Here is a 17,492-nt window from a genome sequence, read left to right as displayed (position 1 = left end):
TGCTTCCAACTGGAGGGCATGCCTGTTTCCAAGTCAATCCTGACCAGAAAGGGAGCCCATTTCCCTCTGACAGCCTCCCTGCTGACTCCCACTGGGACTGCCCAGCCATCACCTGGGGCTTCTAGGGCTAGAGGCTGGCTGGGCAGGACGGTCACACTCTGCCTGGACCCTCCAGCCATCCCACACCCTAAAGGCCTGATCCTCTCACCTGTCCACCAAGTTGCTCTCTGGCTGAAGCCCCTTGGAATGTGAATGCCCAATAATAATTACCCTAATAATTCCTCTGGAGGACCCCTTGGCCTCCCGTTGGAGGACTCCAAATGGGCCCTCCAGGACACTGACATTCCCGGGCTCATACCGGCCGCTATAGCTCGGATGGCTGAGCCCTACCCTGACCTAGCAGGTGCTAACTCCCCAGCGGGTGTGGTCTCCCTGGGTTTCTTCCTCTCCTGCCAGTTTGTCTGCACACAGAATAAAGGGCTCAAGACCAATGGAAGTGGCTGATGGAATATGTGCCCACCGACAACAGGGAACTTCGAGCACCTCCAAGGAAATAGACAGACATCGAGGCCTGGCTGGATAGGCCTTGGCCACTGAGCTTCCACATGCAAACTCTGGCTTGCTTGAAAACAGGGACTGAACCAGGTCTTTGCAGTCATTCATAAAACACTTTTATTTATTTATTTTTAATTTGATAGATGCCGACAGGGATATAGGATAAACTTTCCGTGGCATCTGCCATCAAGTCTAGGGGATCAGCAGAGACCGCCGAGCAGCAAAAGAAAGGGGAGAGGGGAAGAAGGGCATTCCAAGGAGGAAGCATGCCAGCAAAGGCCTTGCTGAGGAGGAAGATGGTGCTCGTAGAGCTAGTGGTGGCAGTTTAGTTTGGAAGAAGAGGAAATGAGAAACATAGTAGAAGGGATTAAATTGGGGGTGATAGGCAGGGGCATCTCATTGCTGATGGCTCAGGAAATACAATCCTCAAGAGGCCTGGTTAAAGATTTGGACTCTATTCAGGAGGCAATCAGAAGCCACTAAAGCTTTGGGGCAATTGAGGAGCAGAATCAGAGCTGTGGTTTTATCCAAAGCAAAATGTGGATAAAAACAATCATCACTGTCATTGTCGTCATGACTGATAACGTTTGTGGAGCCCTTATACTGGGCTGGGAACTTTCCTAAACGCTTTTTTTTTTTTTTTTTTAGCTTTTCAGGGCCATATTGGCGGCATATGGAAATTTCCAGGCTAGGGGTTGAATCGGAGTTGTAGCCGCCGGCCTACGCCACAGCCACACCAGATCTGAGCCACATCTGCAACCTACACCACAGCTCAAGGCAACGCTGTATCCTTTACCCACTAAGCGAGGCCAGGGATCAAACCTGCGTCCTCATGGATGCTAGTCAGATTCATTTCTGCTGAGCCATGATGGGAACCCCACTCTTCTGAACACCTTAGCCTGACTGTTGAGGAGGGACTACAGAGAGGGCTGTTTGGAGACAGGAGGGTGCAGAAGAGGGACCACTGGAGGAGAACAAGGAGGCAGGCTCTGCAAAGCTGTGGGTATGGACAGGGAGAGGATTGGCAGCCTTAGCCAGGAGACTGGGAAGCATCTAATCCCAAAGACACAGATGAAATAGCCCTGTTGTCACCCTGAGTTCAGAAAGACATCTGGAGAGGCAGAGACCATGAAGGAAGGGCAGCTCTCCCAGGAAGACTTACCCTTTCAGGCTCTACTCTGGTCCTGCTCAGTGAGAACCTACTGACTGGAGTGAGAAGCAAAGGACCTGGAGAGGCCTCTTCCGGCTTTGACCTCGAGTCTGCTTGATGGCATCAGACTGGATACATACTACACCCCTGGGTAGGGAGGGAGACCTGGTTTCAGCCTGCCTGGTTTGCTTCTCCATCCTGTGGGCACCACCAGTACCCAAGCCCCTGGGGATGAGGGTTGTCAGATGGAAGGCAAGAGCCGTCTCCTCCAAGACCACTCCAGTGAGGAGGACCTCCGTCTTGCCCCACCCTCACCCTGTGCTCATGACTCCCCCCCCACCCCCATCCAGGGCCAGGCCAAATCCTAGCCTAGCCTTTAAGGCTCAGCTCAAGTCCTCCTTCCTCTAGAAAGTCTGCAACAATCACTCCTTCACTGAGCACTTAGAATGGCAGTTTCAGAGCAGGAAGGGACCTTAGAGATCCCTGGTCTAACCTTCTCAACTGTGCAGAAGAGCCCGATTGGGTCGGGAGAAGAGAAGAACCTGCCCAAGACAAGGGCCAGGGCTATGACCAGAGTCCCTGGACAGCCTTCTGTGAACTTCGCAGCGCTGCTTTATTTCACCCAACCACATCACAGATTGTGAGGCTGGCTGTGGGGACAGGAACCTCTATCTCTACATCCTTCTCATTGCTTACCACAGAGCCCTGGGTTGCAGGAAAAGAGAATCTTCAATAGCCAAAGGTTCCCAAAGGCAACATGTCTGAAGGAAAAGCAAGACACAGGTGAAGAAAGGAAAAAACCTTCCTTCCAGCATTCTCCACTGTGTTGGGAGGCAAGCCCAGCCCAGCCACTGGATTGGGGGTGGGAAAAGAGACCACGCATTCAAAGGGGCTTTTACATCCAAAAGAGATATTTGCATCCAGTGCCAGTGTTCTAGCCCAGAGCTTCCTGGGAAAGCAGCTTCCAGAGGCCGGCAGAAGGGTTCATGGTGAGGTCAGCCTCCAGCCTGGGGCATTGGTGACAGTGGTAGACAGTAGCTGAGGGAAGGTTTTTCTTTTGAAGCCAAGTCTTCAGATTTGGACAGCAAAGAGAACCCTTCAAGACCCAATCCAATTCCTAAATTTCCGGAAAAGGGGAGCTGAGGTCTTGGTAAGGAAAGGAATTTGATCAGATCATACAGTTCATCAGCGATACAGCCAGGACACTTGTCTAGGTCCCTCGATCCTCACCAAGGACTCTCTGCAGGGTACCTTTTCTTAGCTGAGCCCCACATGGGTATAGACAGAGAGCGCCTGATGCGCTTAAACAGCCACCAGTAATTTCTTTCTTTCTTTTTTTCTTTTTCAGCTGTGCCTGTGGCATATGGAAGTTCCTGGGCCAGGGATGGAATCCGAGCTGCGGCTGCAACCTATGCCACAGCTGCGGCAATGCTGGATCCTTAACCCGCTGCACCAGGCCAGGGATTGAACCCATGCCCTTTTAAGAGACAACTCCAGATCCTTAACCTACTGCACCACAGCGGGAACTCCTCACCAGTAATTTCTGTGTTGTTTTCTAAAACGTCAAAACTCAAGTACTGAATTACTGACAGACTGGTAATGCACATTTAAAGAAGAATATTGGTTTTGACTAAGCCTCCAAGTGAAGAAGCCACTTGCTTGAGATTACAGAGCTAGGAAAAAGTGGAACCCAAACCCAAGCACAGATGTATCTGGTTCCAAAGTCCTTCCTTTTTCCACTGGCTCACGCTGTCACCCATTCTGCCTCTATGCTCAGAACAGAGGAAGAAAGACCGCTCAGCACAGACATCCTGAGAGGTCTGAGGAAGGATTTCATTAGACATACACTTCCTGGGTAAGCACCTCTTGCCCAGGCCCCGGGGACTGGGGACACAGAGAAGAAATGAGATCCAGAAGGGCAGAGACTGGTAGATAACATCCAGGGAGATTCTAAATGAACAGCGATCAAGCTTGGAAGAGAAACAAACCCGGCCCTTTAGATTCTGAAGTAAGAAAGAGGCTGATGAACTGGGATGGTGTGACAGCATGCTGGCGAGCCCTGCCTGAAGATGTGTGTGTCCCCAGCCTCAGTCCTCGTCATGCCTGCAGAGCACAGCACGATGCCTGGCACAGGCAGGCACCTGAGGCAGAGCTGCTGAGTTGATGCACTGATAAAGGGGGCTCCTCTCCTACTGGCCTTGCAGAGGAGGGGTCTGCCCACCAAGTGGGGTCCCATGCTTGCTCCATCTGTAGAAGGAGCAGGAAGCAGCTGGCAGGTCCAGAAATGCTGACACAGGGAGGGACAGAGCTTTCAGCCCCAACCGACTTCTCCATGGCAACGAGCTGACAGAAAACTGCACGGGAGACTGAGAAGCCAGTTTTAAAATAAAGACACAAAACCCTCGCAGTCTAAAATCACACATGCAAAGCCTGAGCTCCTGCCTCTCGGCGCCTTAGGAGGGGTGGGCATAACTACACGGAAAGGTATCTCCTTCTGACCTGCCACCCCATGTGCCTCCCCTCCTACTCTAACCTTCCCAGAGCTGCCAGGCAGAATCTCTCTCGCTTTGCAGTACCTGCTTCAGGGCATCACAGCAAACCTGACAAGCAAGGGTAGAGGCTCCACCAGGGTCCGGGCTGGCCAGGTCCTGCAGTAAACAGGCGGCTGCACCAGAGCAGGGGTGGCTGTGGCAGGAGCGGGAGGGGGCAAGGAGGAAGAGTAGGGCAGAGACCCCCTTCCTCCTTCAGGCTCCTGATGGTCAAATCCGGCTTCATCCTTCAGGGCTCAGCTGTATTTGCCTTCATCTCCCAGGATGACTTAATCACATGCACCTTCCACTGTAAATCCAAAGCCTTCTGTTTACATTTCAAATATAAAATTTTTCATTATACTTCTGCTTACAGAAGTAGACAGAGAGCCTGCTTTGCATTGTACTTCTGCTTACTTATTCCGCCCCCCAGTAGAGACCGTGGTCTGTGATAAAGCCTCAATAAATGTTTTCAGAATTGAATCAATGGCATGAGAAAACATTTTAATTTGAGGAGCTAGAGGCCAGCCCTCCTTTGGTTTATGGGCGTCCACTCAGACTACCCTTTCCCTCCAAAGCTTTGGTGCTTTGGGGGCATGAAGGCAGTGTCTCCCCTTCTCCTGCGCTACTGTCCTTCCTGCTGGGTGCCCCCCCCACTAGCTTTCTGCCACTCCAATGTGCTCCCTCCCTTACAGTTTGATAGACATCACCATACTCAAAAGGGGACCCCAGAATAAGCTGGACTAAAGATCCTGGGCTCAGTGTCAGCTTTATCATCTTCTGTCTACATGAATTCAGGCAAGTCATTTAATCTCTTTGAGCCTTGTCTGCAAAATGGGAACCATCCATTTCCAGACCTATATCCTGCCTACCTCATGAGGTTGGAGTGAAGAACAGAGATGACGAATGATGAAGATGCTCTGAAAGCCAAGATGCTCTGTGCAAAGGCAAGGTGGACTTTCCAGCATCTCACGGCTGAGGCCTCCACTCAGGAAGTGACCCGCCCACAATCACATGGAGAGACTCTGATGGAGCAAAGTCCAGGCCTTCTAATTCTTGGCCCAGAGCTCCTTCCCCAATCTTATGCTGCCTTAGCGATCGCATCGAGACATTCTTCAAAACTTTTGCAAAACCAATTCCACATTCCATTAAAGTGAGAAGCATTTTGGATCACCTGCGGGGGATAAATCTCTGAACTGGAACAGAGTCCAGCTCTCGGCTTCCAGGCAGAATGCCACCTGAAACATTCTAGGTGGGGAGTTAACTCTTAATCCCCCATCAAGCCTTTCCTTCCAGCCTCTCGGTCACTGCTAACTAACACGTGCCAGAAAGATCATCTTGGCAGCTAACAGTCTTGCTGTGGCAGAGCCCAGGTCTTCTAATCTAACCTTGAAAACTGCAACATTGAATATATATATATGAAGCAGGAGGAGTTCGTGTCGTGGCTCAGCAGTTAACGAATCTGACTAGTATCCATGAGGATGCAGGGTCAATCCCTGGCCTCCCTCAGTGGGTTAAGGATCTGGCATTGCCATGAGCTGTGGTGTAGGCTGCAGACGCAGCTCAGACCCTGTGTTAATGTGGCTGTGGTATAGGCCAGCGGCTACAGCTCCGATTCGACCCCTAGCCTGGGAACCTCCATATGCCGCAGGTATGGCCCTAAAAAGACAAAAAAAAATTATATTCGAGAATCAGATTAGGAACAATTTGGACTGGATGCAGAGGAAAGCTGGTATGGCTTTAGTGGAAAAGGCTATTCTAGGGCTTGACTCAGGAAGAAAGGACACTGATTCTCTGGAGTGTAAAGTCAGCAAAAAAGGATCTGAGAGAAAAAGGAGGGCATGCAGGCCTCACTGCTCAGACCCTAACAGCTATCAGGGCCACACACCAGAGATGTCACTGAATGAAACCTTTTCAGACTTCAGCAATAACTCTGAAAAGGAGGAAGGGTGGGAAAGAGGGAAGGAAATGCCTTTGTCGAGAACCCCAACCCGTTCATAGCGTGATGGTTAATTCTGTGTCACCTTGGCTAGCCCATGGTGACCAACTGTGTGGTCAAACACTAGTCTAGATATTGCTGTAAAGGTGTTTTTAAGATGTGATGAACATTTATGATCCACTGTGGTGGGCCTCATCCAATCAGTTGAAGGCCACAGAAGCAGAAACTGACATTTCCTGAAGAAGGAATTTTTGCCTCAAGGCTATAACACAGAAACCCTGCCTGAGTTTCCAGCCTTTGGACTCAAGACTGAAACATCAACTCTTACCTGAAGCTCCAGCCTGCTGGCTTGCCCCAAGGATTTCAGACTTGCCAGCCCCCACAATGGTGTGAGACAATTCTTTCAAATAAATCTAGATAGAGAGAAAGGTAGGTAGGTGGGTAGATAGAGTATGCTCTATTGGTTCTGTTTCTTTGGAGAACCTTCACACAGGTGGACTTGGGTGTTTTCATCTAACTCACCTTATTTAATTCTCTGAATGACCCTGAGTGGTAGGTTTTGCTCTTCTGATGATTCACAGATGAGAAAACTGAGCCTTAGAGAGACAAGTCACTTGGTTAGGGAGACTCCGAAGCCCATGCTTTGCCATTTGCACCACGGGGTCAGTGAGGAAGGAGAATTTCTTTAAATGTTTTCTTTAAAAAACATTGAGACAAGAATTGCCGGCCAAATGGCGTTGCTGCTTTCCCTGAGGTCTCTTTCTTGGTGGGGAGACAGTTAATGGCAGCAGGAATGAGGGGTGTGAATAGGTTGGCTCATTCAAGCAGGAAGACTCGCTTTAGCAAGACACTGTCTTTCGGATTCCGCTCTTCCTGGGATCAGAATCTGGACTCTGGACTTGGGTCTGCATGAATAATCCAGGGTCTCATCACTTTTAAACCTGAGCCCTGAGTGTCAGTCCGTCTGTGAGTGGTCTTTGCCAGAGATGGCTTCATTTGGCTCCTGCCGGGAAGCGGGAAGACGGCGCTCTCTGCTCAAGCAATGAGCCCTGATGGGCCGCTTTCTCTAACTGAGCAGCCTTCGCCCTGCCTCTCAGGCTGCCCTCTCTCCCACCCTCCAGAGATCTCTCACCACTGCAGTGTCCCCAGGGGAGGGGGAGCATTCTCCCCCTGAACAGCTTTAGCCTGAGGATGGATGAGCCCTCTTTTCTCCACTCCCATTAGTGCAGCCAAGACGGAGTGGGATTTGCAGGAGGAAGTTTACTAAATGCTAGGGGGGCACTGAAAAGGAAATATTACAGCAATCCAAACACATCTACAGGCAGGCAGTGCTGCCAAGATGAGGCTTCTGACTTTTAACAACCCTCCCCTCTCCCCAAAGGGCTGGAATATACATCCACAGCAGCCTCTGCTCAGCCTCCAGTCATTTGAACTTCCAGGGGTTTCTGCTTGGCACTATCTGGAGTATTGCCTCAAAGGCATGGCCTCCTGGGGCAGTACCTCCCAGGAGATTAAGGCTCACATCGAAAAGGATATTGTGTGACACATATTGTGTGGGTAAATGAGGAGGTGAATGTGCAATCAGAGGACTGGCTCCTGCTGGCCCAGGCTTGGTCTCCACCTGTAAGGGCTGAGGGCATCACTGTGCTAATACCTTGGGTGGGAAATCAGTCCTACAGAGTCTTGTCCCACTCGTGGCCCAAGTCAAGAGATCCAGAATCAACTCTGCCTCCTGCCTGGGCCAGCCCCTTCATTCCTGGGTCTGGCCTGGGGGTTAGGCTTTTTCCTCATGCAATGGGCTGGATTGTGATGACAGGCAAATGACATCACCTTTCAGATGAAATCTCACCCCCCTCAACAGGGAAGTAGCCTTGCACATTACAGACCAAAGAGTCCTTCAGGGACCAGGAAAAGGGCTTCTTCTTCCAGGAAGCCCGCCCAGCAGACACACTGTCTCCTGTGTCTACTGAGAGACCAGGGATCCCAGCTTGCCTTGGCCGCTGGAGTTACTGTGTCAGAAAAAAAGAAGGAAGGAAGGAAAGAGAGGGAGGGAGAAGGAAAGAAAGAAGAAAGAAAGAGCGAGCTGCCTGTATGTTTACACAGCTGCTAGAGCTTATGATCCTCATCAGCCAGCACTCCAGGAAGAGGCAAAAGCCAGGGACAATAATAACGATAATAACTACATTTACTGGGAGTATACAATGTACTAGGCACTACTCTGACCACTTGGCGTATATTTACTCATTCATCTTCACCATAACCTGTCGAGTTAGATCCTAACACATTTTATAGACAAGAAAACCAAGACACAGAGAGATTCTGTTACTTGCCCCATGTTACACAGCCAGTAAGGGGCAGAGCTAAGATTCAAACCCAGGCAGCTTGGCTCCATATCACTTAATCCAAGCGGCAACTCTGCCAGGTTGGTTTTTACGAACCCGGTCTTCAAGGTTGCAGAAACTGAGGCTTGGGCATTCAGCTAAGATCACAGAGCTAAAAAGAGGCAAATGAAGCATTCAACCCAAAGGCTGCTTCCTTCCTCAAGCACCTCATGGCAGGGATTGTGTTACCACCACCCCAGGCTGAATTCAGGGAGGCCGGCTGACCTCCTTTGTCCTCTGGGATAAGAACCAGCAATGGATGTCCACTGCCATCAGAACAGCTCTTCCCGCTGGTCATTGTGCATGGGTGAGGTTTCCAAAGTACCTTTTACATATGACTATGCGTATAACCCACTCCCCCTTAGACAGACACAAGGCGGAGGACACCCAGCCTCCTGGGACTGTGGACATGCTTTTCTGTTATAGGGCAGGGACACTGTGTGGTTACAGCTTTCTGGGTGCCCATTGTGCCCAGCTGCTGTTCCAGAAGTGCTCTCACATGTGACCCTTCTTGCAGCCAGGATGGAGTGAGACACAGGAAAAAGCATCTCCCAGCACAAGGTCAAAGGCTTAGAGAGACTCAGAGCTACCATCCACTTCCTGTGGAGATTTAGGCAAATGTCTTTATCTCTAAAACAAACAAACAAAAAAGGAAACCATGGAGTTCCCATCAAGGCTCAGTGGTTAACGAATTCAACTAGGAACCATGAAGTTGCGGGTTCGATCCCTGGCCTTGCTCAGTGGGTTAAGGATCTGGCATGGCCGCAAGCTGTGGTGTAGGTTGCAGACACGGTTCGGATCCCGTGTTGCTATGGCTGTGGTGTAGGCCAGCCGCTACAGCTCCGATTCGACCCCTAGCCTGGGAATCTCCATATGCCACGGGTGCAGCCCTAGAAAAGGCAAAAAAAAAAAAAGGAAACCAAAAAACCTCTTCCTTTCAGAGTAGTTAAAAGGCCAAAAAAAAAAAAAAAGAAGATGTATGAAATTTTACAGCAGAGAAAGAAAACATGTTTACTAAGCACCTATAATGTGCTATAGGCTCTATGTGTGCATATTTGACTTATATTTCACAAAAATCCCAGGAGATAGGTATCTCCACTTGATAAACAAGGCAACAGGAACTCAGGGAGGTTAATGCTTATTCCAGCTGCAACACTAGTACCGGGCACAGCTAAGCTGTAAACCCAGACTGCCTGGAGATTCTTCCACGTCACCAAACTCCCCTCTAAAAAGGCACAGTAGGCTCTCCAATTCCATCAAAGGGGCCCCTTGGGCCTTCCCCTGCCAGCTTGGCCCTCTCCTGCAAGGCTGAGACTGCAAAAACCTCTGCAGTCTTTGTTTCTGTGTGGATTTCCATAAAAATGTATGAATGGAGACGCCTCATTTGGACTTGAGCGATCAAAGAGAAGGCAAAGGGCCCTCGCATCTCCTCTCTCGGGTTTCCGGTGGGATTCTTCTCTAGGCTCTCAGACCCCATGGGAAGGAGGAGAGACCGTCGTGGGAAGATTTCTGTGGCTTGATTATGGGGAGATGGAGGCTGACTCTTTGTAGAGCCTGGAGCCACCCGCGTCTGGGATGTAGCAGCTGCTGTCATCTGGGAGATGGGTACAGATTTGGGCCCCTGGCAGCACCAGGCCCAGTGGGTGACTCAGCACCAGCTGGCCCTGGCTCTCTGCCCCTGCAGGACATACTTCAGAAATTCGTGAATCTAAGGAGTCACAGCTTGGTCCTTGGAGCAGCTCTGATGGAGGCATGTGGCCTGGGCCTGGCTCTGCAGCGTCCCAACAACTGCTGAGGTTCTGCCTTGTGTCCTTAGCTCTTTGTCACCCAGCCCTGCAGACTCTGCTGGAAAAGCTCAGAGGATGTTTCCTCTTCTCCATCTTCACTTTTCCTGTGCTGGTTTAGACCTTCATCATCACTCACCTGGCACAATAATATTAATAATAATCACTAACCGTTTCCTATGTGCAGATACCATGCTATGCACTTGAAACAGGTTTTAAAATTCTTATTCTTTTAAAAAAAATTGTGGTCAAATATACATGACATTAAGTCTACTGCTTTAAACAATCTTTTTTGGTGGCACCTTCAGCATGTGGAAGTTCCCAGGCCAGTGACCCACACCATAGCAGTGACAATGCCGAATCCTTAACCTGCTGCATCACAAGAGAACTCCCAGGGTTTTTTGGGGTTTTTTTGAGTGGTTTTTTTTTTTGTCTTTTTGTCTTTTTAGGGCCTTCTTTCTGTATGAGGCCAACTTTTTTTTTTTTTTTTGTCTTTTTAGGGCCACACCAGCAGCATATGGAGGTTCCCAGGCTAGGGGTCCAATCAGAGCTGTTGCTGCCAGCCTATGCCACAGCCACAGCCAAGCCAGATCGGAGCCACGTCTATGACCTACACCACAGCTCACGGCAACACCAGATCCTTAACCCACTGAGCAAGGCCAGGGATTGAACCCACAACCTCATGGTTCCTAGTCGGATTCGTTTCCACCGTGCCACGACAGGAACTCCCAAAGAACTCCCCGTTTTAACCATTTTTAAGTGCACAGTTCAGCAGTGTTACGAACATTCACACTGTGGTGTAACTCTCACCACCATCCATCTCCAGAAACCTTCATATCTTTTCATTAGTGAAACTCTGTCCCCCATGAGCAATAACTTTCCTTTCCTCCCCCTCCTCAGCCCCTGCCAACTACGATGCTGTCTCTCTGAGTGTGCCTACTCTCACTACCTCACAAGGGGGGGATCACCCAGCATTTGGCCTTTTATGACTGGCTTAAGTCACGTGGCAGAAGGTCTTCAAGGTTTACCCCTATTACAGCTTTTCAGAATTTCCTTCCTTTTTAAAGCTGAATAATATTCTGAGAAATACATTTTCTTATTTAATCTTCCTAATAGTTTCTATAAACAGTTATACTCTGATGCCCATTTTACGGAAAGGAAGTTGAGGAGCAGAGGGACTAAATGGATCATCCATCCAGCAGGGAGCAGAGCTGAGATTTGGGCCCAGGTTGCGTCGCTCCTGAAACCTTGTGCTTTCTGACTCTGTTGTGAGCCCCATGCATGCTCCCCAACAGCCCTCCAACTTACAGGTCTCCCAAGCTCCATCCTCCATCAAGGCAGTGGTCTTTCTAAATGGCCGATTTGATATTGCTTCTCTGCTTCAGACCCTTCCCTGGTTCCCCGGCTTACAGTCATCTTCAACTCTCCAGCATGGCATTCAGTCCTGGCCTTAAGGCAGCTCGGATCTTTTCTGGCCTTTGCCCTGCTCCCCTTCACCCCCACCCAAACCGAAAGCCTCACCACCTGCACTCTGCGCCTTCTAACTTGCTGTTGTCTACAGCTGTAATGTCTGCTCTCCAAATGAGGCAAATTCCTATTCATCTTTGAAAGCCTTGCCTAGAGGTCACCTCCTCCTTCCCAGATTTCTCCAGGCAGCTTGTCTAGCTTTTCTCTCTGCTTCTGTAGAAACAGAACATAGCTCTGGAATAGCACTGGTCGTGTGTAATTTGATTTGTCAGTTTACAAATCTGTCTCCCGCACTGTATCTGTGGTTGACAACATATTTGAGTGGGATGACTCCTTTCTAATATCAGAGAATTTCAAAATCCTTCCATACACACTGATCAAAGCAACATTTAGTGACAAAGTCACTATGAATTCAGTAAAGCTTGTGAAAGTAACTATATTTGAATCACCATGACACTGTCTATATATATTTGAAAACGATGTTGCATGTAGGTGTACAGAAGAGTCTGGGGGCCTTGTTCTATACTCTGGATGCCAAGAGCCTACAGTTTGGGAACCACTGCTCTGGCCTGAAGCGTGGGGTTTTGATGAAAGGGAGGTAACATCCATTGGCCCTATTATAATCCAAGGCTGTGCCAGTCACTTTTCATTTTTATCTCCATTAAGTCTCCAAAAAGCCCACATTTCCCAGATGAGAGAACAGTGCTTGCAGAGGTAAAGTACCTTGTCCAAGGTCACATAGTGAAAGAAGTAGCGTGGGATCTGCTTCTCCATCTTTTCTACTCTGTCACTCTGCCTCAGGCAAGGACCACAGCTGCTCATCTCTGAGTGTCCCTGGTGCCTCACTCGTGGCCTGGCTCAGAAATGTCAGGGGGACAAATGACTCAAACCCAGAGAGCCCTTCCCTATGCATTCTCCCTCCACCTTGTAAGCAGAGAGTCTTTGGCCAGAGATCCATCCTCCCCGCTGCCCCCCGCCCCGCCCCCAGCTGCAGACAAGCAGAAAGGCGCCCTGCACATCAAAGAACCAGAGAAGGCGCTGGGCAAAGTGCTAAGATGGAACAGCATGGTCCGTTTCTCCTTCAGGTGCTATTTCCTTTATTTAGTAGGTATCCCTGCCCTGACCCTGGGCTCTGGGCCTCTCTCTTCACTACCAGCCCTCTGCTCCCACTCCCCTCCCTTCTACAAACCACCTGTCCATCTCCACAAAGGCTGATCTCAGCCTAACAGTTCCCTTGGGCCAGTGCTCACTAGATCTTAATGACTCGTAAAGCTTGGTGTGGTCTCCCCGATGGCTATTTGTGTTTGAAACCAAAGGGGGGATTTCTCAAAAATTCTGGTTGGTCAGGAAGCTATTGGGAGGAAAAGAATGGGTTTCAATGTCAGACAACTCCAAGTTTCCATTCCTGGTTCTGCTACTTCCTTTTTGAATGGCCTTGGGTGAATCAATTTCTCTTCTCTTTAGTGTCTTCACGTGGAAATGAGAATGAAATCTAGCTACAGGGTGAATATACACAGGCCTTAGACTCTTGTACTGTGGGGTGGGAGGCACGGTGGCCCTTCATAAGGTACGTCCCTGTCTTAACCCCCAGAACCTCTGAAGTGACGTTATTTAGAGAGAGAATCTTTACAGATGTGATTAAATTAAGGATTTTGAGATGGGGGATTATGACCATGGGCCCTAAGTGCCATCACAAGTGTCCTTTTAAGAGAAAGGCATGGAGTTCCCTAGTGGTAACAAACCCAACTAGCATCCACGAGGATGTGGGCTCGATCCCTGGCCCTGTTCAGTGGGTTAAGGATGCGGTGTTGCCGTGACCTGTGGTGTAGGTCGCAGATGTAGCTCAGATCCCATGTTGCTGTGGCTGTGGTGTAGGCTGACAGCTACAGCTCCGATTCAACCCCTGGCCTGGGAACCCCATATGCCGTGGGTGTGGCCCTTAAAAAAAAGAAAAAAAAAAGAGAGAGAGAGCGAGAAAGGCAAAGGGACACACAGAGAGAAGAAGAGGAGGTAACGTGACCATGGAGGCAGACTGGAGTGAGGTCAAGGACTGCCAATGGCCACCGGAGGCTGGGAGAAGCAAAGAAGCGGTTCTCTCCTAGATCCTTTGCAGATGTACCTTTAAGGTCCTTAAGATGAGACCCTCCTGCCCTAAATCCAAAGACAGGTGTCCTTATAAGGGACAGACAAGGAGACACAGATCCACAGAGAATGAAGGCTGTGTGAAAACAGAGGCAGAGACGGGAGTTTGCATCCACAAGCCAAGGGTCGCCTGGAGCCACCCGAAGACAGAAGAAATAAGAGGAAACTTCCTCCTCAAGTTTCCAGAAGGAGCAGAACCCTAATGACACCTAGTTTTCAGACTTCTGGCCTCCAGATCTGGGAGAAAACACATTTCCATTGTTGTAAAAGCCACTCAGACTGTGGTACTTTATTCCCACGGCACTCGGGGAAAAAATACCCATTGCTAGCTCCCTAACATCATATGTCAGCCCTCATTCCTGCTCTACGTCGGAGCCAGACAAACCACGTACATGAGGAAGCAAGCTTCAGGACAGTGAAACTTTCTCTGATGGGGTCACTGTTATAACCCTAATAATTAGCCCACGGTGTCAGGCCCATGGCAGAAGCTTAATGCATTTTTTTGGAATAAAGGAATGAGCTGTAGATCTCAGAAGGTAGGAGCTGCCTGTGATTTACTTTTATAACCTCAGCACCCAGAGGTCAGTGCATCTGCTCCATACCTGTGGAACTTCCTGCCCTCATATATATTCCAGCCCTGAAGAGGGGCAAATCTTATCAGCCTGGAGCCCAGAAATAAGCTTCCAAGCTCCAAAGAGTCCATGAGCCCTTTTTAGACCTTGTTTCCCAACTGCCTCCAAACACAAGGCTTGGAGAGAACTCATGACTGCAGAATCCTGGGGATGATACTGTTTAATTAACCCGAGATTCAAGTCACCAGCGTCTGGCCCAGGCTGGGCCTCTGGGACCTGAGCCGGCAACATTTCATCATTAGGAGGAAAGGAGATGACAAACTCTTTCCTGAAAGAACCCAGCAGGCAGTCAGAATTACTGGATGTGGTAAATAAAACCATCATTTCCAAATACATATCCTCGGCAGCACTAAATGCATTCTCCGTATCACAGGCAATACTAAATTTAGAACTGGCAGTTTGAGTCATATGCCGATTCCTGAAGAGAAAAACTAAATTCGAGGGGGGTAAAATGAAGTGAGATATGAAAATAAAAATGCAATCTTAGTCCCCGAGAGCAACCTGTCAAAGAGAGGTGAGGGCGCAGCTTCCTGAACAGAGTTCTGGCTCTAAAGGGACTCCAGGGGCTGGGCCCTGCTGGGAGCCACAGCAGCAGCAGCCTGGGGGGATACCTCTGTGTGGAACTGCAGAGGCAGGAGGGGGCACGGCAGGACAGGCCACAATGTGGGGACACTGCTTCCAAAGTGCTGTCCCACCTTGTCTCACTGAAGCCTTTTCTCAATCCTGCAGTGAAGGTGCTGTCACCCATTGCATAGTGGAGGAACTGAGCCCAGCAGGCTGAAGAGACTTGCTCAAGTCACACAGGGAGTGAGCAGGAGAGCAGGGATTGATTTTAATAAACTTTTAATTGTAGAAGAGTGTTAGACTTACAGAAAAGCTGAAAAGACAGGGCAGTTCCCAAATACCCCTCCCCAAGTTGCCCATATTATTCTTTGTTGTTGTTGTTTTGGCCACACTGAGGCATGTGGAAGTTCCCGGGCTGGGGATCGAACCCACGCCACTGCAGTAACCAGAGCTACTGCAGTGACAACACTGGATCCTTAACCCACTGAGCCACAAGGGAACGCCATGCTATTATCAAGATCTTACATTATGGGAGTATGCGTGTCATAACTAAGAGACGAACATGAGGACATTACTAGTAACTAAATGCTACACCCTGTTTTGAGTTCGTGAGTTCTTCCCTAATGTCCTTTTTCTGCTCCAGGATATGGACACCCCGCTACATTCAGTTGTCAGGTCTCCTTTGGCTCCTCTGGTCTGTTATAGTTCTCCTCACTTTCCTTGTTTTGCTGATCTTGACAGTTTTGAAAAGAACATTAGGTATTTTGTAAGATGCCCTTCAGTTTGGGCTTTTCTGAGGTTTTACTCATGGTTAGGCTGGAATTATGGGTTTGGGAGAGGAAGAGGCTCTTTCCCACCATGTCATATCAAAGGCACACGGTGTCAACAGGCTTTCTCACTGATGATGCCAACTGCCACTACCCGACCACGGGAATGCTGGCCAGGTTTCTTTGCTGTAAAGTCTTTCTCCCTTCCATCACTCCCTGTTCCATGGTCCACTCTTTGGAAGCATGTCAGTAAGCAGAGCCCAAGCTCAGGGAATGAGAAGCTAAGTTCCAGCTCCCAAAGTGGGGAGCCTTTTCATAAATTATTGGGAATTCTTCTACACAGGAGAGCAGGGATTTCAATCCTGGTGGCAGCTCCCAGGCTCTGAGAAGTGGGACTGTTCTTGTGAGTGAGAAGCTCACTTTCAGCTTGCTCATTTCCCAAAGGGCCCACACTTCTTAGGCATAGATTACTGGTTATCTACTCAATGCCTTGACCTCTAGGCATTTACCGTCTTCACTGATTTACTTTACCCTAAACTCATCTCTTGTCAAGGGAATTCCTATAATATTGTGAATAAAATAGAAATGGAAATTCAAAACCACGAAAAGGAGGATCAAACATGTCAGCCCTGGGGGTTTATGTACATGCTGTGTGTGACTAAGCATTTAAGCTGGCTTTGAGCTTCCTTGGTAGCCACGACAAAGTACAAAACAAAGTGTCTTGGTCCTGTTTTCTGAAGGGAGAACGAATCCTAGTCACTCATAGAAGTCAGATGTAAGTGTTCTCTTTTCTGAACAAATTCCAGCCAGGTAGAGTTCCCTGGTGGCCTAGCAGTTCAGGATCCGGCATCGTTACTGCTGTGGCTCAGGTTCGATCCCTGGCCCAGGAACGTCCACGTGCTGTGGGTGTGGCCAAAAATAAAAAAATTCCAGCCAGGTGACTTGAACGTCCTAGAGCGCACTATTTCCTGATCAAAACTGCAATGATTACTCTAAATTCCATTCACAGTGCATTAGCACTTAGATGTTCATCCAATAAAGCCAGAGAGTTCCATGGTTTACATATATGGTTTCTGTTTCCTATTCTAGAGCAGAGAGCTACTGAAGACCAGGAGTGATCACTTTCAGATGGTGCAGAGAATGGGGACTAGTAAATTCAGAAAGCTCTGCAGCTTCAACATCAGGTGCATGACTTTGAGAAGAAATAGCAAGAAGACAGGACCTTAGAAAAATGCCAGGGTAGATGGAAAGATGAAATACCGAGAATGAAGTCAATATGACTCACCCATAGAGTTCTTTTCTTAGATCACAACAGGTGGCATCTTAGGAGAGAAAGAGCATGGGTCTGAGTCCCAGTTCTGCTACTCTGCTGCTTACTAGCTTTGTAGTTTCAGGGGTGTTAACAGCCCAGAGCCTTGGTTTCCTCATATAAAATGAAGCTGATGTCTACTTATTATGGGGATTAAGTACCAAAGCATTATACATAAGATCTCTGCCATAGTACACTAATAGTAACAGCAGCCCCCACGGAAAGGCCTTATCTGTTCCAGGCGCTGTATCACACACTTGACATGAATTATCTC

At 49.0% G+C, this 17,492-nt stretch overlaps 1 protein-coding gene across 4 annotated transcripts in view; it reads right to left on the bottom strand.

Annotated features, from left to right (window-relative positions):
• The window catches only part of SERGEF (secretion regulating guanine nucleotide exchange factor), a 242,637-nt gene that overhangs the window by 25,339 nt on the left and 199,806 nt on the right, over positions 1-17,492 (bottom strand). The window contains exon 11 of one of the 4 annotated variants that reach the window (XM_047776180.1): positions 9,642-10,476. The exons of the other annotated variants lie outside the window; for them this stretch is intronic. Coding sequence (XP_047632136.1) covers positions 10,469-10,476 — 8 coding nt within the window. The 3' untranslated portion in view covers positions 9,642-10,468. Of the gene's footprint in view, positions 1-9,641; positions 10,477-17,492 lie in introns of those variants that run through there. 4 annotated transcript variants of the gene reach the window in all.

The sequence above is a fragment of the Phacochoerus africanus genome, chromosome 4 (genome assembly GCF_016906955.1).
Source record: "Phacochoerus africanus isolate WHEZ1 chromosome 4, ROS_Pafr_v1, whole genome shotgun sequence".
NCBI classification, from domain to species: domain Eukaryota; kingdom Metazoa; phylum Chordata; class Mammalia; order Artiodactyla; family Suidae; genus Phacochoerus; species Phacochoerus africanus.
Note: the sequence above shows the minus strand (reverse complement) of the source record. Positions and strands in the feature narration are given on the sequence as shown.